The following is a 21,214-nucleotide window of genomic DNA, read 5'->3' as shown; positions in this document are numbered from 1 at the left end:
TCTTATGAAATATGGGTGATCACTTCACTAGTTTCTCAATTGGAGCGTTATTTAAGAAACTACAGCCGATTTAAGTTTTCTCTTATAAAAATCGATTTTTGGTGGGAAATATGGGTGATCACAGATTTTCACTAGTTTCTCAATTGGAACGTTATTTAAGAAACTACAGCCGATTTAAGTTTTCTTTTATAAAAATCGATTTTTGGTGGGAAATATGGGTGATCACAGATTTTCACTATTTTCTCAATTGGAGCGTTATTTAAGAAACTACAGCCGATTTAAGTTTTCTCTTATAAAAATCGACTTTTGGCATTAAATATGAGTGATCATAGATTTTCACTAGTTTCTCAATTGGAGCGTTATTTAAGAAACTACAGCCGATTTAAGTTTTCTCTTTTAAAAATCGACTTTTGGTGGGAAATATGGGTGATCACAGATTTTCACTATTTTCTCAATTGGAGCGTTATTTAAGAAACTACAGCCGATTTAAGTTTTCTCTTATAAAAATCGATTTTTGGTGGGAAATATGGGTGATCACAGATTTTCACTAGTTTCTCAATTGGAGCGTTATTTAAGAAACTACAGCCGATTTAAGTTTTCTCTTATAAAAATCGACTTTTGGTGGGATATATGGGTGATCACAGATTTTCACTATTTTCTCAATTGGAGCATTTCTTAAGAAGGTAAAGCCGATTTTAATTTTCAGTATGTATTTAATAATAAAAAATTTTATATCTTTTGTATGTTTTCATTTACTTTGTAAATTTTACAGTACAAAAGACTTTTTTGCAGTGTATTGCTGTAAAATGCAACTCTGGTTTTCTACCAGCTGTCGTCGTCATACACAAATTATCCACAATTCTTTTTCATTGTTTTTCTTCTTTGTGGATTATATTCTACATTTTTTCGTCCACTTTTTTCAACCACTTTTATTTTATCTTCTTTCGTGTGCCACCATTTTTTCATTTTTACTAGTTTTTTAGAAAATTTCATTGAGTAAACTGTAACAATTGATAAAAGCGGTGAGTAGTAATTCGATTAAGCCAATCGAAGTAATAAAAATCTAAAGAAATTAAATTTAACATTAACAAATCGCTAATTGTTTAATTGTGATTGTTTGTTACAGTTCGATAGTATCATCCATTACACCGGAGCAACTGCAGCAAATAAACAACACAATGCGAAAATCGCATTATACATCGATAGCGCTTTTATTAGCGGTGAATCTTTTAATTGGACCACAATTCATAAATACGGTCAGTGGAGCAGAAGAGGAACAAGATTTCGATGATGGTGTTGTGGAAGATTTACAAGTAAGTGTGGAAGTGTGTTAATAAGAAAAAAAAAAGAAAATGCTGCCGCTGCTGCTTTTCAACATTAGTGAAAGAAAAGTGATTTTCTTAAAAAAAATTAAAGAAATTTATGTACTTGTTAAAGAATGGAAAAAAGAAAAAGTACAAATCGACCGGTTGGTTGATTATTTTTATTACGCTGGTGGTGGTTGTTGTGAAGTACACGTCAGTGTTATTAGAATTTATGATATTTGTAGTTTGTGGTAAATGTTTAATTTTATGAAAATAAGTTATTTTTATAAATAAGATTCATAGGTTTGAGTTGTAGTTTATTAAGTACCTTGTGGTATTCTCTGTGTTAAAATTATGTTAATTAACACTTTTACTTATTTAATTTCCTTTAATTATTTTATGACGTTCGTTGAACCTTTTTTTCTTTTTTTTTTTTTGCTTTCATCGTTTTTATTTTGGTTTGTTGGGGGTTAAGGGTGACATAACCTCAACTATTTTCATCTATTTTCTTTTTCTCTGCTTTTTTTATGCTGGTACGAAGTGCATTGTCAGAATTTGTATTAAGGGATGCCAGATTTTTGTGGTATTAAATGCTGGTTTTAAAATTAAAAGGGGGTTTTAATTTTTGATTTATTTATTTAAATTGAGTGTCATTTTTATTTTTTATTCAGTTTTATTTATTCATTCAATTACAGAATCCTAGCCAAAGGCTATAATCGGCTCCAATAACACTACATTTTATATATTTTTGTTAAACTATTTTGACATTGTGGTTAGAAATGTTGTTTTTTTTTAGAAGGGTTGGATTTTTTAGTAGATTTATTGGGTTTTCAAAATGAGGATCTCATAAAAGTCTCTTTTTAGAAGAGTCGAAGGTATAGTACCATATATTATAACAAAGGGATCAAATACTGGACCCAAGTGTGTGCCCAGTGATGACATCGCAAGGACGACCTACCTACCTAACCTAACCTATAGTACCATATACTCCCCACAAGAGTATTTTTGATCATATTATTTTTATCGTGCAGAAAAGTCATAAATGACTCGAATGTGATCAAAAATGTTTTAAAATTTTGACTAAGATGATAATAAATCATAAAAGTTTATACGAATGAAATATACGGATCACTGATGGCAAATGGAATTTTCAAATTGTACAAAACAGCAGTAGAAATTGTACGTTTTTGATTGTTCTCATGACAGTTGGATCTCCGCTCCGGAACTACCCGTAAGATACTCGGACAAAAACTGTCAATCAAGCGTTAGCTCTATCAACCTAAAGTATTTTTTCCTAGAAAAGAAAGAAATATCAGTCACAGTCGAACTGTTACAACAACTTTTTTGATTGCAATTATTCCAAATGCCAAAAATATCACTAATCGTATTCATTGCTCCGTAAACTAAGATCTTTAAATTAACTATTTTGAATATTAAATGATCCCATCAAATAGTAGTAGTGGACTCATACCACTTCCCAAAATTAACAGCTTATATTACGCATTAGATTAGCCAGTAAACCATTAAATAAAATGATCCATGATCTCTTCATGAACAATACAATAAAGTATTCTATTAACTAGACAATAGGCTAGTTTTTAGACTTGACATTCGACTTAGACAATAGAATAATCTAAAGATTAGACATTAGTGAAGTTTATTGTCTAGTCTATAGAAGAGTTGGTATACTATTCCAAAGACTAACGAAGACTAATGAAAACGAGTTACTAAAACGGAATTTACACAAAAAAGTAGTTAGCAGCTCTTTTTAATTATGAATAAGCCCTTAATGCAACTAGTTAACAGGTTGGACCCTAGCAAAGTCATTAGACTAGTCCAAAGTATAATAAAAAGGACATATAGACTTTCCCAGAAACTTCAATTTCGTAATTTCTGACAACATGGTTTCACAGGGGTGTGCTTCTTTCTATTCGTATTCTATAATAAGTCGAGAAGAGAAGTGGATTGGAATGAAGTATTCTTCAGGCTGAAATAGTTGTTAAAAAATAATGGTTTACTGTTATTGTATATTGGTAGATAAGATTATAAGGAGTCGACCTTTGAGACCGTTACTTTGATATATAAACTCATCCCTTTGTATTACTTTAAACGTTACTTACCTTTATCAGCAACACAATACCACAACGGTGAATAAGAGATTTAGAAGATCTTCGATTAAGAATCTATATTTGCGACTGATACATGCTTAGTTTAGACCGTATGACATATACCCTGAAACGGAGTAAATAAAACAATTGGAACACTTTTGTTTTATTAAAAATTTTTAAAAAAAAAAAAGTTTGTTTTGATGATATTTAAGTATCTGTGCCCTAATACTACCTTCCCAATATGAACTTTGAAGTATTTCTAATTTAAAATATTTTTGTGTCTTAATAATTACTTCATAAAGTACTAAATATTTGAAATTGTCAAAGGGACTTGTCTCCCCGAACACATAAATAATATATTTGTCACAGCTATAGTTCTTTTTCTATGCTAATTCATTTTCGCATAGAAAAACGATTAAAATAATAATAATTACATTTGTCATAGATTTATTTATTATAAACGCATAAATAATAAAAACTTTAATACTCATAAACAACCATAAATAATTATATTTTTGGACCTTGTCACTCAAAAACAAAAAAACAATAAGTACATCTGCAGCTACGTCATTTAAAAATTTACTATCGTTAATATAATTTTACTTAATTTCAAATATTAATCACTTTAAATAGCAAGCAAACAAAAGAAAAATAAATACACATAGAAAATATACGAAAAAAAAAGATAACGAAATTGTTAAAAGTGTTGAATATAGAAAAGAAAAGTTAAATACTTAAGTTTCAATAAATAGGCCAACTTATTAAATAATCAAAAAAAGAGAAATATCTGCTTTAGGGGAGGCCATTAACACCTGTTGTACTCCTCCAAAACATACATATTACCAAAATACACATGTATTTTTTTGTTAAATTTGTTGTATGTTGTTTATTTGTTGTAACAACGACTTGTTATTATGTACGTGCTAAACCTTAAAATAACAAAATCTCATACCACAGGTTATATGCATATACATACCCATATATTCTTTACTATCCCAGAACATTTCTTGTCTTATCTTTAAATTATTGTAACACGTTTAGACAAGTTATGTCAATTTAGACAATATGATGCTAACCTAGCAACAGCTACAGAAAAAAAAAAACATTTCAATATTTCTGCTTTATTATCCACATAATTATGATTTTTTTATATTTAATTTAAAAATGAGTTTTGTTTTTAACTTTTCAGGATGACACTCCACCTGCCTTAGCTACCGATGACGAGGGCAAAGAAATCGTTTATGAAAGTCCCAAATATGATCCCAGTAAATTCTATTTTGTCGATCATTTTGATTATGTTGATAAATCTCAAAAACTCTGGGTAAAATCTCAGGCTAAAAAAGATGATATTGCTGAAGAAATTGCAAAATATGATGGCATTTGGAGTTGGGAACCACCACAACGTATTGTTTGGAAAAATGATATTGGTTTAGTATTGAAATCGAGAGCCAAACATGCAGCCATTGCCGCTAAATTAATGAAACCATTTACCTTTAAAGAGGACAAACCATTGGTGGTACAATACGAAGTAACTTTACAGGTAAGCTGCAAACATAAGTGATTGACACAACGACAGACACACGTTCTAAATAGTTGTTGGCAAAGAATTTGCCACCACAAAGTAAAATGAAAGTAAATCCAATTTAATTATTTTCTTTCTATTTTTTCTTTTCTATGTTTTCCTTTGCGAACCGTAGGAGGGTCAAGAATGTGGTGGTTCATACATAAAATTACTGTCTGCCGGCAAAGCCACTGATGACCTTACAAAGGTTGGTATTTTTTTCTTTTTAAAGGAAATCCATGAAGGAAAAAAACACCGTATTAATATTCATATTTCCGTTTACAGTTCAATGATAAAACTCCCTATACCATTATGTTTGGTCCCGATAAGTGTGGCAATGATATTAAAATGCATTTCATTTTCCGTCATGTTAATCCAATTAATGGCAGCATTACTGAAAAGCATTGCCGTAAAGCAAAGTATGTTTCTTCCCTTAGCACACTTTCTAAACATATAGTAAGAACATGTTATTAAATTTTCTTTATTACTTCTCAACAGAGACCGTTTGGAGGAACCTTTCAAAGATAAATTGCCACATTTGTATACCTTGATTGTACGTCCTGATAATTCCTATGAAATCCGTGTTGATCACAAAGTTATTAATGAGGGTTCTTTATTAAATGATTTCACTCCTGCTGTCAATCCACCACGTGAAATTGATGATCCTGAGGATAAAAAACCAGAAGATTGGGATGAACGTGAAAAGGTAGTTAATTTTTTTAAAACTGGAACTTAAGGAAAGTAAATTATGATTAATTTTGTGCATATTTTTAGATACCAGACCCTTCTGCCCTGAAACCCGATGATTGGGATGATGATGCTCCACCACAAATTCCAGATCCCACTGCTACTATGCCAGAAGGTTGGTTAGAAGATGAACCTGAAATGATTCCTGGTAAGTTTGTTTTTCTTTATAAAACTTTTTTCATAAAACTTTATTTTTTAAAGCTTTTTTTCATTTTCCTTAAACAAAAGTCCTTTTTTAATTTTATTTTGTTTTACATTTTCATAGAAAAGCTTTTTATTTTTATTTCTATAAAGAAGCATTTTAATAATAATTATCTTTAGCTTTCCAAACAATTTTTAAAAAACTTTTCACACTATAATATGTAATTTTTTCTAAAAAAGCTCTCATTTATGTTTAAAAAATCTATAATTTTTTTTTCTTTTTTCACAAAAAGCTTTTATTTTTTTCTTCTAAAAAAGTTTTTTTACTTTTTAAATATAATAACTATTTATTATTTTCATAAAAAAAGTTTTTTAAAAGTTTTCATAAAAAAGCTTTTGCTGTTTTCATATTTTTTAATTTTTGCATAAAAAAGCTGTTTGAATATTTTTATAAAAAAGCTTTTTCAAAATTTTTCAGCAAAAAGCTTTTTTTAATTTAATTTATTTTCAAATTTTTTTAACTATTTTCATAAAGAAGCTTTTTTAAGTTTTTCTATTTTATAAAACATTTTAATAAATCCTTTTACTATTTCGTATAAAAAGCTTTTGTTAATATTTTCAAAACAAATATTAAGATTTTTAACTTTTTTTCATAAAATAGCTTTTTAAACTTTTTTAAAAAAAAGCTGTTATATATTTTCATAAAAAGGCTTTATTATATTTTTCATTAAAAGAGATATTTTACATTTTTCATTATAAAGCTATTTAGTTTTTTCACAAAAAGCTTTTTTTATTTACCATAAAAAAAAGCTTTTTAAATATTTTAATAAAGCTTTTCTAACTTATTTTAGAAAAAATTATTTTTATAGTAAACCTTTTAACTATTTTCATAAAAAGCTTTTTTTACTTTTTTTTTTAATTTATTCAATTCATTTAAAATTTATAAATCTATTTCATTTCTTTAAAGATCCATCTGCAGTCAAACCTGATGACTGGGACTCTGATATGGATGGTGAATGGGAAGCTCCTCTCGTAGATAATCCAGTATGTGAAAAGGCTGTTGGTTGTGGCAAATGGAAGGCTCCCTTAATCGCTAACAAAGAATACAAAGGTAAATGGCGTGCACCTATGATTGATAATCCTAACTACAGAGGCAAATGGACACCAAGACAAATCTTAAATCCAGATTTCTTTGAAGACTTAAAACCCTTCAAAATGACCCCCATAGTAAGAATAACGGAAAACAAATTAATATACATATAAACAAAAATTATAACTAATTGTTTTGGTTTTTGTAGTCTGCTATTGGTATTGAATTATGGTCCATGTCCAATGACATCTTATTCGATAATCTCATTATAACCGATGACATTGAGGTAGCCACAGATTATGCCGCCAAAACGTTTGATATTAAACGTAAATTTATTGACAAAGAATCTGTAAGTAGTCGCTTAAATGTTTTTCATATTTATAAAATAAATTAATTTTTTTTTTAACTTTAATTATCTAAAAAAAACATAAGAAAACTTTATGGCATCGTATGATGCGTCACATGAATTATAAACCCGGTTGGTGGGCTTTGTATTTCTTGTATTTATGCATACCAGCCGGTTGTTATATTTTATATTTATACCGTCGTTCCAAAGAAGAGGTTTAACTTCATTTTTTATTTCTCTAAATTAGTTTTAAGTTATTGCTAATTTAGTTTATTACCAAAATTAACATAATGCTAAATTTCACTTTGTATATTAATTTTGCACATTTGTGGCATTTGTTTGCGTTTTTGTTTTTTTCGTTTGTTTGTAGGATACATTTTTAAATAAAATTATAGCTTATGGCAAAGAGAATCCTTGGAGCTGGCGTATTGCCATTGTTCTCATTGTAGCACCATTGGCATTCTCATTGTATCGCTTCTTAAGTAAAGGAGGCAAAAAGGTAAATATTGCTAGAATTTTTAGTTGAAATTTGATTGTGCAATTAGTGTGCTGATGTTGAAAAATCAATCCTATTCTTTTATTAATATTATTTTGTTTCGTTTCATTTATTGCGCGTGTGTGTATTTAGGATACTGCTGCAGATGCTAAGAAAACCGATGCTCCTCAGCCAGACGATGATGATGTTGCCCCTGAGTTGGTTGCTGCTGAGACAAAATCTAGTCCCAAAAAGAAAAAGTCTGATTTAGATGTTAAAAATGATGATGGTGCAGGCGCCGCCGATGATAATAATGAAGAAGATTCTAGTGAAGGCTCTTTGCCTTCCGAAGAGTTAGATAGTGGAGATGTTGAAAAAGAGACTGAGGTGAGTGTTAGAAACTATTAACTGATAATGACTAGACAATGACTAGACAATGACTAGACAATGAATAGACAATGACTAGACTATGACTAGTCTATGACTAGTCTACGACTAGACTATGACTAGTCCATGACTAGTCTATGACTAGACTATGACTAGACTATGACTAGACTATGACTAGACTATGACTAGTCTACGACTAGACTATGACTAGTCCATGACTAGACTATGACTAGACTATGACTAGACTATGACTAGACTATGACTAGACTATGACTAGACTATGACTAGACTATGACTAGACTATGACTAGACTATGACTAGACTATGACTAGACTATGACTAGACTATGACTAGACTATGACTAGACTATGACTAGACTATGACTAGACTATGACTAGACTATGACTAGACTATGACTAGACTATGACTAGACTATGACTAGACTATGACTAGACTATGACTAGACTATGACTAGACTATGACTAGACTATGACTAGACTATGACTAGACTATGACTAGACTATGACTAGACTATGACTAGACTATGACTATACTATGACTAGACTATGACTAGACTATGACTAGACTATGACTAGACTATGACTAGACTATGACTAGACTATGACTAGACTATGACTAGACTATGACTAGACTATGACTAGACTATGACTAGACTATGACTAGACTATGACTAGACTATGACTAGACTATGACTAGACTATGACTAGACTATGACTAGACTATGACTAGACTATGACTAGACTATGACTAGACTATGACTAGACTATGACTAGACTATGACTAGACTATGACTAGACTATGACTAGACTATGACTAGACTATGACTAGACTATGACTAGACTATGACTAGACTATGACTAGACTATGACTAGACTATGACTAGACTATGACTAGACTAGACTATGACTGGACTAGACTATGACTGGACTAGACTATGACTGGACTAGACTATGACTGGACTAGACTATGACTGGACTAGACTATGACTGGACTAGACTATGACTGGACTAGACTATGACTGGACTAGACTATGACTGGACTATGACTAGACTATGACTAGACTATGACTAGACTATGACTAGACTATGACTAGACTATGACTAGACTATGACTAGACTATGACTAGACTATGACTAGACTATGACTAGACTATGACTAGACTATGACTAGACTATGACTAGACTATGACTAGACTATGACTAGACTATGACTGACTATGACTAGACTATGACTAGACTATGATTAGACTATGACTAGACTATGACTAGACTATGACTAGACTATGACTAGACTATGACTAGACTATGACTAGACTATGACTGGACTAGACTATGACTAGACCATGACTAGACTATGACTAGACTTTGACTAGACTATGACTAGACTATGACTAGACTATGACTAGACTATGACTAGACTATGACTAGACTATGACTAGACTATGACTAGACTATGACTAGACTATGACTAGACTATGACTAGACTATGACTAGACTATTGACTAGACTATGACTAGACTATGACTAGACTATGACTAGACTCTGACTAGACTATGACTACACTACTGGAATATGTGTACTTTGACTACTATACTGGAACATGTATTATTTTTTACTACTTTTTATTGATTTCTTGCTTTTTTTCTTCAAATTTTCAGGAAAAATCATCGAAACCCCGTAAACGCCGCGGGCGTAAAGATGAATCCTAATTTTTCTTTTAAAATAACACCAAATCAACACAATAACAAAAAATCCATTTAGTACTTTTCTCATTTATTTTTAAATTTATAAGGAAAATTCCAAAAGCATAAAATGGCAGCAATTCCATAGCAAAATAATAAAAACTAGTAAAACAAAATTGTTGCATTAAGAAATAAACTAGAAAATCAAACAAAAACAACAATAACTTATAAATGCAATTTTTAGCAGTTTCAAACAAAAACGTTTTAATTATTGCTTAATTTTATAAATTAAACATTTGAAAACAAATATTATTATTTTTTAATAAATAAACTACAAAAAAAAGTATAAAGGGGAAATAATTAAAGTTATTAGCAATTTGAAAAAAAAAAAATGAGGGAACTAATTTAAATATGGGAAGGAATTATAATTGAAGCGCGATTTACTACAGCTGCCGCCGCTACTTCCACAAATGTTTATATGTTTTCCAACAATTTGTGGTTTTCAAAGCTTTAATTGTAATTCAGTTCTGTTAAAGCGGCAATAAATAGCATTATGATAAAAATAAAGTATAAAAAAAAAACAAAACAGTTTAAATGCATTATTTATATATATTTATGTTGAATAGCAATTAACTCTCTAACTATTAATACAAAAATAAATACATTCTCATATAATTATTTTTATATACATACAACTATGTATTTATATACATATGAATATAATTTATATATTATTAAAGTATGTTCTTTTTTTTTTTTGCTTTCCCAATTGTTTCCCTTTAGCCAAAAATAGCAAAAAATAATTAGCAAACAGTTAAACAATAACGCAACATTTTGTGTTTGTGTTCTATTCTATACTTTGTTTAATTAATAATCAATTAATTTTCTCCTACTCTTTATTATAATTTTTATTTTAACATTCATTTTTTGTTTAAATTCTCTCTTTTTTTCCTTTTTTTCATGGTATTGTTAATTTATAAATGAATTTCTATGTGTGTAGTTTTATTTTATTTTTAGTATATTAAATGTATTAAAATAAAACCAACACCAAAAAACAAACATAAACTATAGAAAAAAACAGTGTTTTCATTTAATTATTTTGTGAGTGTGTGTGAAGCCAATAGAAAAAAATTACGAAAAGTATAATAAATTTTCGAAATTATTAAACTAATTAGTGAAATAAAAACTTTTTACAATATTTGTTATAGAAAACAAACAAACAACAAGGTAAAGTGGTTGGTTGTAGAGAAAAATATCAATAAATATTTATATTTAATAAAAAAGGCAAAATTAAATACTTAAATTTAACTTTGTTTGGGGTTTTTCTACAAATATTTTGTTTAAATCTCTAAAACATTTTTTCATGCGAAATTAATATCTTTATTAAAAAAACTGAACAAATATAAATAATGGACATAAGGGTGACTCCAAAATGAAAGTTTGCTGGAAATATGGTAAAAATCATAAAAACATAAAAAACCGCCTTTTTTATACAAAATGTTGATCCAAAAGCAAACATTTTTAGAAACAGTGTCTTAAAATGACCAAGCTTTGATTTTCAATAGGAACAGCAGTACCTTATTTCTTTCCATACAAACTGGTCCTCCCTGCAACACATAGTTATGGGAAGATAACAAAGAAAATTATACAATAAACAAAGTTTTATCTGATATTTAATAAATAAATAATTTAATTACAAATAAAAATAATAAATCAATTTAATTTATACAAAATTTTCATAAATTAATAATGTTATTTTTATTAATTTTGTTTTCTCTGTAATTAATTTCATTTAATTTACATTTTTACTGATTTTATAACATCATTAAACATTTAATAAGTTCTTATTTAATAATAAACAGGAAATTCATAATTTAAATTTAAATTCAAATCCTACCTTTAAAACGTTTTTTTTTTTCAAGTGGCATCTTAGATCACAAAATGTAAACAAACAATAGAATTGTGGATCATATTTGTTTTTTTTAACATATGGCAGCTTTATTTTATTGTCATTTCGTCTAACGGTAGTTTTTATTTATTTTCTAGTGCAAAAGAATAAGAAGAAGATATTAGTGAAAGAGATTGTTCAGTGTCTTTTTAAAGTGAAGTTTAATTAATAAATAAGAGTGTTTAAATAAATTCAAAGTAATAAAATTTATGGAAAATCGTTTAACAAAATTGTGATTTATTTGTGCGTGTAGACATTTTTAGAAAAATGTTTGTTTTTAGTGTAGTTTTAAGGCAATGAGTTGAGGCACCAAAAGTTTGGCTTTGACTTGCTGCAGTTGGGTCTTTGCAGGGAACAACAAAGTGGTAAGTAAATAGAAATAAGTAATTACAAATTTAATTACTTTAAGATATTCCATGACCTTGTACAATAAATATTATACTTGTCTGGTCCATTATTATAATGGCGGTTGTTGTTGTTGTTGTAACAGTTCGACTGTGCCCGATAGATCTTTCCTGGGGAAAAAACTTTCGGTTAATATAGCTGTCGCTGGGTTGACAATCTTTGGCCGAGCATGACTCAGGTCGTTCCGGAGCGAAGATCCAATTGTCGGAACGTATAATGGCGATAGTTGCTACCGCTTACTGCAAGTGTTGCTTTTTATGTATCATTAGTTAATTGGTTGTTATTGTAACAGTTCGTTTGTGACCGATAGTTCTTTCCTGGGGAAAAAACTTTCAGTTGATACGGTTGTTGTTGTGTTGACAATCTTTGGACGAGTATGACTAGGTTCGTTCCGTAGCGAAGATCGCATTGTCGTGGGAACAATTAGTTAATTGATTGGAGAGAACGCTTACTGAAGCTGTCTCCAGCTGCCATTGGACATTGTTCAACATATAGCACGTAAGACAGGAGGTAATGGTAAACTTACGAAATTAAAGAAGGCTTTCTAATTTATTGTATAAAAAGTGCTATTCCAGTGTTCAAACAGGGTAGTTCATGATTGTCACTTAAATAACAGTACTGTAGGATGTTTTTTTATGCAAAGTGTTAGATTTTGTCATTTTAAAGGGATTGATAGGATTCGACTTTTTGTCGAAAAATGTCAAAGTCTACCATTTTATGAAAAAAAGTGATAAATTGTAGTGGAACAAGTCGAAAAGTCAATACATATTAATGAATTATTGAAAACATAATTTTTTGTCAGGAGTACATAACAAACTGTACATAATCCATTTAGGTAATCTAGAAACTACTCCGATGTAAAAATTATTGGACTAATAGTCTAATATATAATGCAAAAATGGAAAGTGTTTATTTGAAGCATTTGATAAAGATCTAAAACTTTACGATTTCGAGTTCAAATTTCGAACGATGTTACAATATTTTACAATTGAATATCTTCAGAATGCACAATGCCACATTTTCCCAATCTAGAACGACAAAAGTCAAAACAAAATAGTTCAATTTTCGTGATTTATATATATATTTGTGACCTAACACTTCCAGTAGCATAGAAACATCGAAAAAAGTCGATGAAATGTTTGCTCATGGAGAAATTTGACTCCAATTACTAATATAGATCAAATTATATGTAGTATCTATTTCTAAAATTTGACTTTTTTCGTACCAGAATGTACTGAATGTGCAACTGTGTATACTGTGTAATATTTTACAATTGAAACTCTTCAGAAATGTTAAAAATACAAACTATAACAACAAGATACGATATACAACGATACAATGCTATGACACCGATTATGAAATGTACAAATATATTAATGTTCAAATAAAAAGGATAAGCTAATAATTCATATACAATTTACAGCTGAGATACTTCCTTATACAATCCGAATAGGACAATACTTTTAAAGTTAAAAACATTCACTTCCTATTTAAAGTTTTATCACTAACATTCCTAATATCCCCTCCTTACTTGTCTCCCACATACATAAAAGTTTCCCTTTTTAATTAACATTTAACATTGCAGTTCACCACCAAAAATTTGTTGGTGGTTGTTTTATGGGATTCCAAGCTCAGACGTTTATTTGCAATAACAAAGTTTGCAACAATACCGACTACCGGCACTAGTAGACAATAATGATTGTGTATACAATCAGGGCAAAGTGTGAGATGTTTAAAATTATCTGAAGCCTTTCTTCCCAGCAAAAAAATAATCTTAAATTTTTGGTAATGACCAGTAGTTATTTCATATATTATTTCGTAATGAGTGGTCTTTATCAATCACATGATTGCACACTAATTAGGAGTAAAGAGATGGGAAATTTGGATTTGTTTGGGGTTGGAGACCAACATAAATAGTTTTTACTTTACTTTCCTGCTTATCCGGTAAGTAAAGTTTTTGCTGGGTTACTAAGCCAGTACTTATTGGTACAATGACACTGAATATTTGTTTGTACTTTTCACTTTTGTTCAAGTTCAATTTTCATTCAAATGAATGTGCTGTCGTTATTGGTTGAGACATAAAACGGCATGGTCGGTTTGGTGGATAAATGTAATTGGACTTATAAATCATGTAAATTAGTCCTAGAAAAAACATTAGCTCATTGCTGGATATTGTATTTTATGTACAATATAATTTAGTTTAAACATGTTAGGGATACCAAATATGCTAATTTCATAAAGGGTATCGAATTATTATCTTTTGTAGAATATACTTTACAGACGATAAATTTTAACAGGAAATTAGATTTATATAAAATATTCAAAGTTAAACAAATATACATATTGTAAATTGTATTGTAAATTTTGTTATTTTATTAACTATGCATATTAAATACAATGGCTAACAAATATTTAACCCCGAGGCTAAACAACAATTACCTAAAGGATTGACCTACTCATGAATTCGCATCAAACTGAAGGTTAAGATATCTCGAAGAAGAAAAAATATGGAAAAGAGGTTAATACTTTATTTTAAAGTTGATAGATAGGACTTTTAGTTGACATTCCAAATTAAATAAAGGAGTCTTCGCGCTATTATAACGTCATAAATAGGGCCAAAAACTTAAAGACACGATATCTCAAAAACCTGATGTAATAGGGAAATTAAAATTTCTGTAGCAAGTAGCATGCGCGAACGAATAAAACAACTTGTCTGTTCAACTTTTATAACAAGACTGACTTCTCTATGCTTTATTAAGTATTTAGACAGTATTACTTTTACATAAAAAAAACAATGTGGAAAAGAATATAAGAAAACATAACTGTTGTTTAACGACAATGGACATGAATAAACAAGGATGAGTATACTTAAACTATACAGTTACATATAAATAATATATTAATAATAAAAAATGCTTGTTGGATAAAGGGAAACATGCCAAACGGGGAAGTATACCACATATTGGCTACAACTCGGCCATCCTGACAGACGAGATCACCTGATCTCGTGCCGGGTCAATACAATTTCGGCCCCTAAACCATGGACGGATATTCCCGATGGCCCATACACCCTTGTAAGGATTTCTTGACTGCTGGAAACCCTCGACATCCTCCAACAAATACCGATCATTCCTAAGAACCTTGGCTATTCTGTACGGTCCCCTAAATTTTGGAATCAACTTCCTCGACACACCCGCATGTGAGTCAAAATTCCTAATCATTACGTAGTCACCCACTGAATATTCTGTCCCCGGTCTTCTACGCTTATCAACATATCGCTTGTTGTAGTCCTGTAAAGATTTCTGTCTCCTAGAAGCCGCCTCCCTTACACAACCGTGGTCGACCTGTGCCCTGTGCTGAAGATCGTCAAGTATACATTCCCTTAGTGTATCCACCACCGGACCTCTCTGCCCTAAACCAAACAACATCACACTTGGGTGCTGTCCAACTGCCCTATGAACGGTGTTGTTCAAAGCATGCTCCACCTTGTCCAATACCGTATCCCAGTACACTCCATTCTCCGGGCGAACTAGTTTCGCCAACATTGGACCTATACTCCTGTTAACTCTCTCCACCTGTCCATTGGCCTGCGGAGAACCAGTCGCCACCTTTATATGTCGTATGCCGTACTCGTTCAAAAAGTCCTGAAATTCCGAAGAAGTGAACGCGGTTCCCCTATCACTCACAACGCATTTCGGGCGACTATATGCTCGGAAGTATTCCTTCATATGTTCCACTACCTCCTTTGTCCTCGTGGTTTTCGTGGGATAAAGCCTCACGAATTTGGTGGTCGCGTCGATAACAACCAAAATATGTTTCAAAAGTCTCCCATTGTCAACAGGGCCGTAATGATCAACGTGTATGACATCAAATGGAGCCGTAGATTTCGGAATACTGTTCAGAAAACCCTCCTCTTTCCCATGCTTATCCGAGTAAGAGATGCACTTCAAACAATTCTGAACATGATCGGAAGCCTTTTTCCTTATATGGGGAAACCAATAACCACCTGATATTAGATCCGTCATCTTGTCAACCCCAACGTGCCCCATTTCATCATGGTATCTATATAATACGTGACTTTCCATCGCCTCTGGTACGCAAAATAATACTACATCATCCTTATTAGTTTTCCTATATAGAATGCCATTTCTCATTTCATACATTTTACTCTGCTTGTTCTGAAGTTCCGCCTTTAGTTTTAGCAAACCTGGGTCCCTGTTCTGGCATATCACTAAGTTTTCCTCAAAACTATTACTCTCTATTACCATCACATGCAAACTCCTACTCAACGCATCCACATGCTGCATACGAGTACCAGCTCTATGTTCCAGTACATAATCATAATCCTGAAATTCCAAAGCCCACCTCGCTATCCTTGGGTTCATTTCCCTCCGGTTAAGAGTCATTGTGAGTGAGTTGCAATCAGTAACAATCTTAAATTTCCTCCCATGTAAGTATACTCTAAAACGTCTTAAAGCATACAAAATAGCCAGGGTTTCCAGTTCGAAGCTGTGGTACTTTGACTCTGATTCACTTGTCCTTTTGGAATAATAAAATACCGGATGCATCTTCCCATCGTCCTTCTTCTGTAAAAGGATAGCGCCAAACCCCGCACTACTGGCATCACAGTGTAATTCTGTTTCATCCTTAGGATCATACAGTGCTAGTACGGGACATCCCAATAATTTCTCCTTCAGAGCTTCAAAGGCCCTTAATTCATCGATTCCAAATTCGAAAACCTTATCCTTTCTTGTCAAATCCGTCAATGGCTTAGCAATAGTAGAAAAATCCTTCACAAACCTCCTAAAATACGAAGTGAGGCCAAGAAAGCTACGAACAGAATGTACATTAGTAGGGACAGGGAAATCCCTTACAGCTCGCAGACCCGTGTCGTCAGCTTTAATACCATTACCATCGATTTCGTACCCCAAATACTTAACATTAGTCCTCAAGAATTCACACTTATCCAACCGCAATTCCAATTTGTTATCCACCAAACGCTTGAACACTTCCTTAAGAATTCGGAAATGTTCCTCAACATCCCTAGTAGCTACCATAATGTCATCCATATAAACAATCAACCTTCCATCCCTAACCATATCCGCAAAAACCTTGTTCACAAACCGCTGGAACACAGAAGGTGCATTCTTCAACCCGAACGGCATTCTTAAAAACTCATATTGACCAAGTGGGGTAACAAAGGATGTGTATTTCACAGACTCATCCTCAACATAAACGTGGTAAAAACCATTCTTCAAATCCAACTTCGTAAAGAACTGTTTTCCCGACAATCGGTCCAATAGTTCGTCAATAAGAGGAATTGGGTAATTATCCCTTAGAGTCATCTTATTCAGGGTTCTATAATCCACGCCCATACGCAATTCCCCGTTTTTCTTCTTCACGAGCACAATAGGCGAAGCAAATTCTGATTCACTTGGCCTTATATATCCCTTCGCCAAGAATTCGTCCAGAATTGCCTGTAACTTTTCCCTTTCGTCATATGATAATCTTCTAGGCGTGCAATTGAACGGCCTCGGCTTGTCCAAATTAAGTTTAATCTCACTTCTCGTCTTGGGTTCAGATGGTCTTTCCGGGCCCACATATGTATCCAGAAATAACTCTATTAATCTTCTCCTGCCATCGTCCCCAACCTGTTCGTCTATTCTCAGGTCACTAGCCTCAGACATATTCCCACATTCAATAGACATAATTGCCCTCACAAAATCGCCGCCCCCTACATGATCATCCGTTCCCCGTTCCCCAACCACGGACCTCTTGTCAGCCAATATCAGTCCTACCTTGTCAAGAAAATCCCTTCCAAGGATACAATCAAAAACCATCACAGAATCATCAACAACAAATACATCAAGTCCAACATATTTATTTTCAAAATTCAAGTAAAGTAAAATGTTCCCAAAAGTTCTAAATTCAGTGCCATTTAGGCCATAAAAAGAAAAATTATCATTATTCATATGCTTCAAGCCAATCCTCTGTGATATCAGAGATTTCTTTATAAAGCATGCGGGACTCCCTGTATCCATCAGGCATTCTATATAAAAAGAATTTACAGAATTATCATCATAACTACACTTAAAATACCTTAAATATCTATTTTCTACCTCGGGTCTATCTGTCTTCCGTTCTGGGCAGGCAGCAACGAGATGGTTTAAGCTTCCACAACCATAGCAAGCACCCACTTCCCTCTTTGGTTTCTGACACTCACTCGCATAGTGTCCAAAGCAATTACAGTTGTAGCACCGAACACCAGATTCTCGCTTTTCTCCTTTGTTGTAAGTTTGCTCACGTCCCTTTAAGGATATCTTAGAAAAAGCCATCAAAAGCTGCGATTTACTCTGGAAACACTGCAAATTTGCGTGGATTTTCAAACTGTTATCAGGGATCCCCTCGATGACGTAGTCTATTAGCTCATCTTCAGGAATTCTCAAGCGCTCGGCCAAAACAACTTTGTCATTAAAATAGGTTATGAAGTCTTCATTATACTGCCACTTTCTATATTCGAACTTTCGTCGTATTGAAAGCTTATTTTCTTTATCTCCAAACAATTCTGTTAACTCGTCAAGCAGCTTATTCAGATCCTCGTGTAAGTAATCAGACTTGGCATGCAACCAGCATTGTGCTTTCCCTTTGACCTTTGACATTAGTAATGCCTTCACTGTACTTATGTCTACTGAATACAGCTCCATTATATTTCTTACTTGCGCAACAAAAATAGTTGGCGCGGTAGAACCATCATATTCTGGCAACAACTCCTTCAATAATGTAAAAGAAGTATTGCCACCACTACCAGAATTTTCCTTAGCTTTTACAATACTGCTCTGTTCACGCTCATTGTTGTTTTCTCTATATTCGCCAATGTTAACGCCTTCACCACCAACGTTACAACCATATGCAGTACTGCTATTATTTACTTCACCACTGTTGCAATCATTTTCGCCACTGTTTACTCCGTTCACTGTTCCACCACCACTATTATTTACACAGCCACCGCACTCATTTGTTAAACCACTGTCATCATTCGCACCACCATCTCTATCATTTGCACTTTGCTCATTTTCATTCGCACCACCGCTGTTAACGGTGTTAATTTCCACACCCCCACACAAGACTGTTTGTCTATATTTTTCGAACTCTTCCTTCTTTTTATAAAATTCATTCTCCTTAATCAGAAGTTCGTTCTCTTTCCTTATAATTTCGAGTTCTTTCTTTAGCAAATAATTCTCCTTCTCAAAAACACTGTTCATATTAATTTTCTTCTGTTTACTTTTCTCAATGACATTGTCTTGTGTTTCATTGTCCTCATATTCACACTCACTAACACCATCAGTTACATTCGTCGCTAAACTGTTGTCTTCGATTGGACACACACCTCTTTCGTTCTGCGGTATGTCGTTGAGTCGCAAAACTAGTGCACTTTTTGTGCCAGCCGTCGGCAAGTTCAGCTGCTGAAGCCATCCACGCAACTGCGCAGCCGTATACTTGTTTGGATTTATTTCATCCATTTTCCAATAGTTCCGTTCACATAAAAATAAATTCTTCACGATATTCGCTTCAACACTTTTCTTTTCCTTGTTTCGTCTTTGTTTTCGCACTGATTTACTTTAAAAAGTGTTCTCAACAACAACAAAATTTTTCTTATCTTTCCCGTTTGTCTCTTTTACACTTGCAGTCTGTTATTTACGAACAAAAAAAAATTTCTTTTTTCTCATCTGATTTTCTCCTTCACTTGTTGTTCATTTGAAACAATGTTCCCAAGAAAAATTTATCTCTTTTTTTTTCTTTTCTCACTTTAAATTATTTTCGTTCTTCCTTCCACACTTGTTGCTTAACTTAAACAATGTTCTCACAAAAACTTTTTTATTTTTTTTTTGCACTTTTTGTTCTTTATATCCCACTTCTGAAATTGTAGCAAGTAGCATGCGCGAACGAATAAAACAACTTATCTGTTCAACTTTTATAACAAGACTGACTTCTCTATGCTTTATTAAGTATTTAGACAGTATTACTTTTACATAAAAAAAACAATGTGGAAAAGAATATAAGAAAACATAACTGTTGTTTAACGACAATGGACATGAATAAACAAGGATGAGTATACTTAAACTATACAGTTACATATAAATAATATATTAATAATAAAAAATGCTTGTTGGATAAAGGGAAACATGCCAAACGGGGAAGTATACCACATATTGGCTACATTTCTATTTAGCGCACTTTGAAAAATATGTACTTGTTAAATTAAGTTTCCAACACTTTCGTTCGATGTTTGAATTGAATTTTAAATTAAGTGCAACAAATTCTACATACACAACATACTCCCTATACTCTTCAATATACATACATATTTCCAATTTTAAACTACCAAAAATTTTCTGTAAATTACAAACTTTCAACTATAGTTTATTAATAATTCATTGTCGTTAAAAGTATTTAACTTTTCTTTTTTTCCCAGATTAGGTTCATAAACATTTCCTTCTTTTGATTTTCTTAAAAAAAGAAAAATTTTGTTGTTTTTTCTCCTTTTAAAATCATTAAAAGTCATGGCAAATTTTGTAAAAGATTCTCATACATATTTTATTTACAATATTTTATATTCTAAATCAGAAATGTTTCACAAGTATGTTGGTTGATATCACTGACTGTTTTCCTTTGGTTGTTTGGATGGCAAAGATAAAATGCAATTGTTGTTGCTTTTAACCCCAACATAAAATATACAGTAAATTCTCTAAAACAAAAAAAAGCAACAATAGCCAAGTTTCAGACAAAACCAAAGCGGAAAAAGTGTATTTAACCAACAAACCAAAATACCCATAAAAATACACACACGCACACAGTCACTTACTCATGGACTGAATGCCAGTGAAAACCGAGCAAAGTCTGTCTGTCTGTCTGTAAATGCGTTTAAATGAATGTAGACTGACGCACCATTATACCAAGAAATGAAAAGTGGGGATTTAATGCAGACTCTTCTCCTTTTTT

The 21,214-nt window shown here is 32.0% G+C and overlaps 2 protein-coding genes and 1 long non-coding RNA gene across 4 annotated transcripts; 1 reads left to right on the top strand and 2 right to left on the bottom strand.

Moving 5' to 3' along the window:
• Nucleotides 1-824: 824 nt before the first annotated feature.
• Nucleotides 825-10,412, top strand: LOC119610229 (calnexin). 2 transcript variants are annotated; one of them, XM_037965359.1, is made up of 12 exons: nt 825-1,022; nt 1,127-1,313; nt 4,602-4,952; nt 5,110-5,181; nt 5,259-5,392; nt 5,472-5,679; nt 5,748-5,868; nt 6,829-7,088; nt 7,160-7,300; nt 7,668-7,796; nt 7,926-8,159; nt 9,838-10,412. In XM_037965359.1, the coding sequence occupies exons 2-12, from the start codon at nt 1,179-1,181 to the stop codon at nt 9,886-9,888; spliced, it is 1,836 nt and encodes a 611-aa protein (XP_037821287.1). In that variant the 5' UTR covers nt 825-1,022; nt 1,127-1,178; the 3' UTR covers nt 9,889-10,412. The 2 variants fall into 2 exon arrangements, with proteins under 2 accessions (XP_037821287.1, XP_037821288.1); XM_037965360.1 differs by lacking the exon at nt 7,668-7,796 and adding an exon at nt 7,384-7,512.
• Nucleotides 3,064-3,715, bottom strand: LOC119610230. Its single transcript, XR_005231978.1, has 3 exons — nt 3,645-3,715; nt 3,425-3,536; nt 3,064-3,291 (listed from the first exon to the last, which is right to left on the bottom strand). It is a non-coding gene; the product is annotated as an uncharacterized LOC119610230 (long non-coding RNA).
• A 7,716-nt stretch (nt 10,413-18,128) lies between the features above and the next one.
• Nucleotides 18,129-20,417, bottom strand: LOC119610233. Its single transcript, XM_037965362.1, has 2 exons — nt 18,334-20,417; nt 18,129-18,263 (listed from the first exon to the last, which is right to left on the bottom strand). The coding sequence occupies exons 1-2, from the start codon at nt 19,732-19,734 to the stop codon at nt 18,255-18,257; spliced, it is 1,410 nt and encodes a 469-aa protein (XP_037821290.1). The 5' UTR covers nt 19,735-20,417; the 3' UTR covers nt 18,129-18,254.
• Between the last annotated feature and the right edge of the window lie 797 nt (nt 20,418-21,214).

Source organism: Lucilia sericata, unplaced genomic scaffold (assembly GCF_015586225.1).
Source record: "Lucilia sericata isolate MDLA Ls3-8-SP2 unplaced genomic scaffold, ASM1558622v1 Contig001141F_arrow, whole genome shotgun sequence".
Taxonomy (NCBI): domain Eukaryota; kingdom Metazoa; phylum Arthropoda; class Insecta; order Diptera; family Calliphoridae; genus Lucilia; species Lucilia sericata.
Note: the sequence above shows the minus strand (reverse complement) of the source record. Positions and strands in the feature narration are given on the sequence as shown.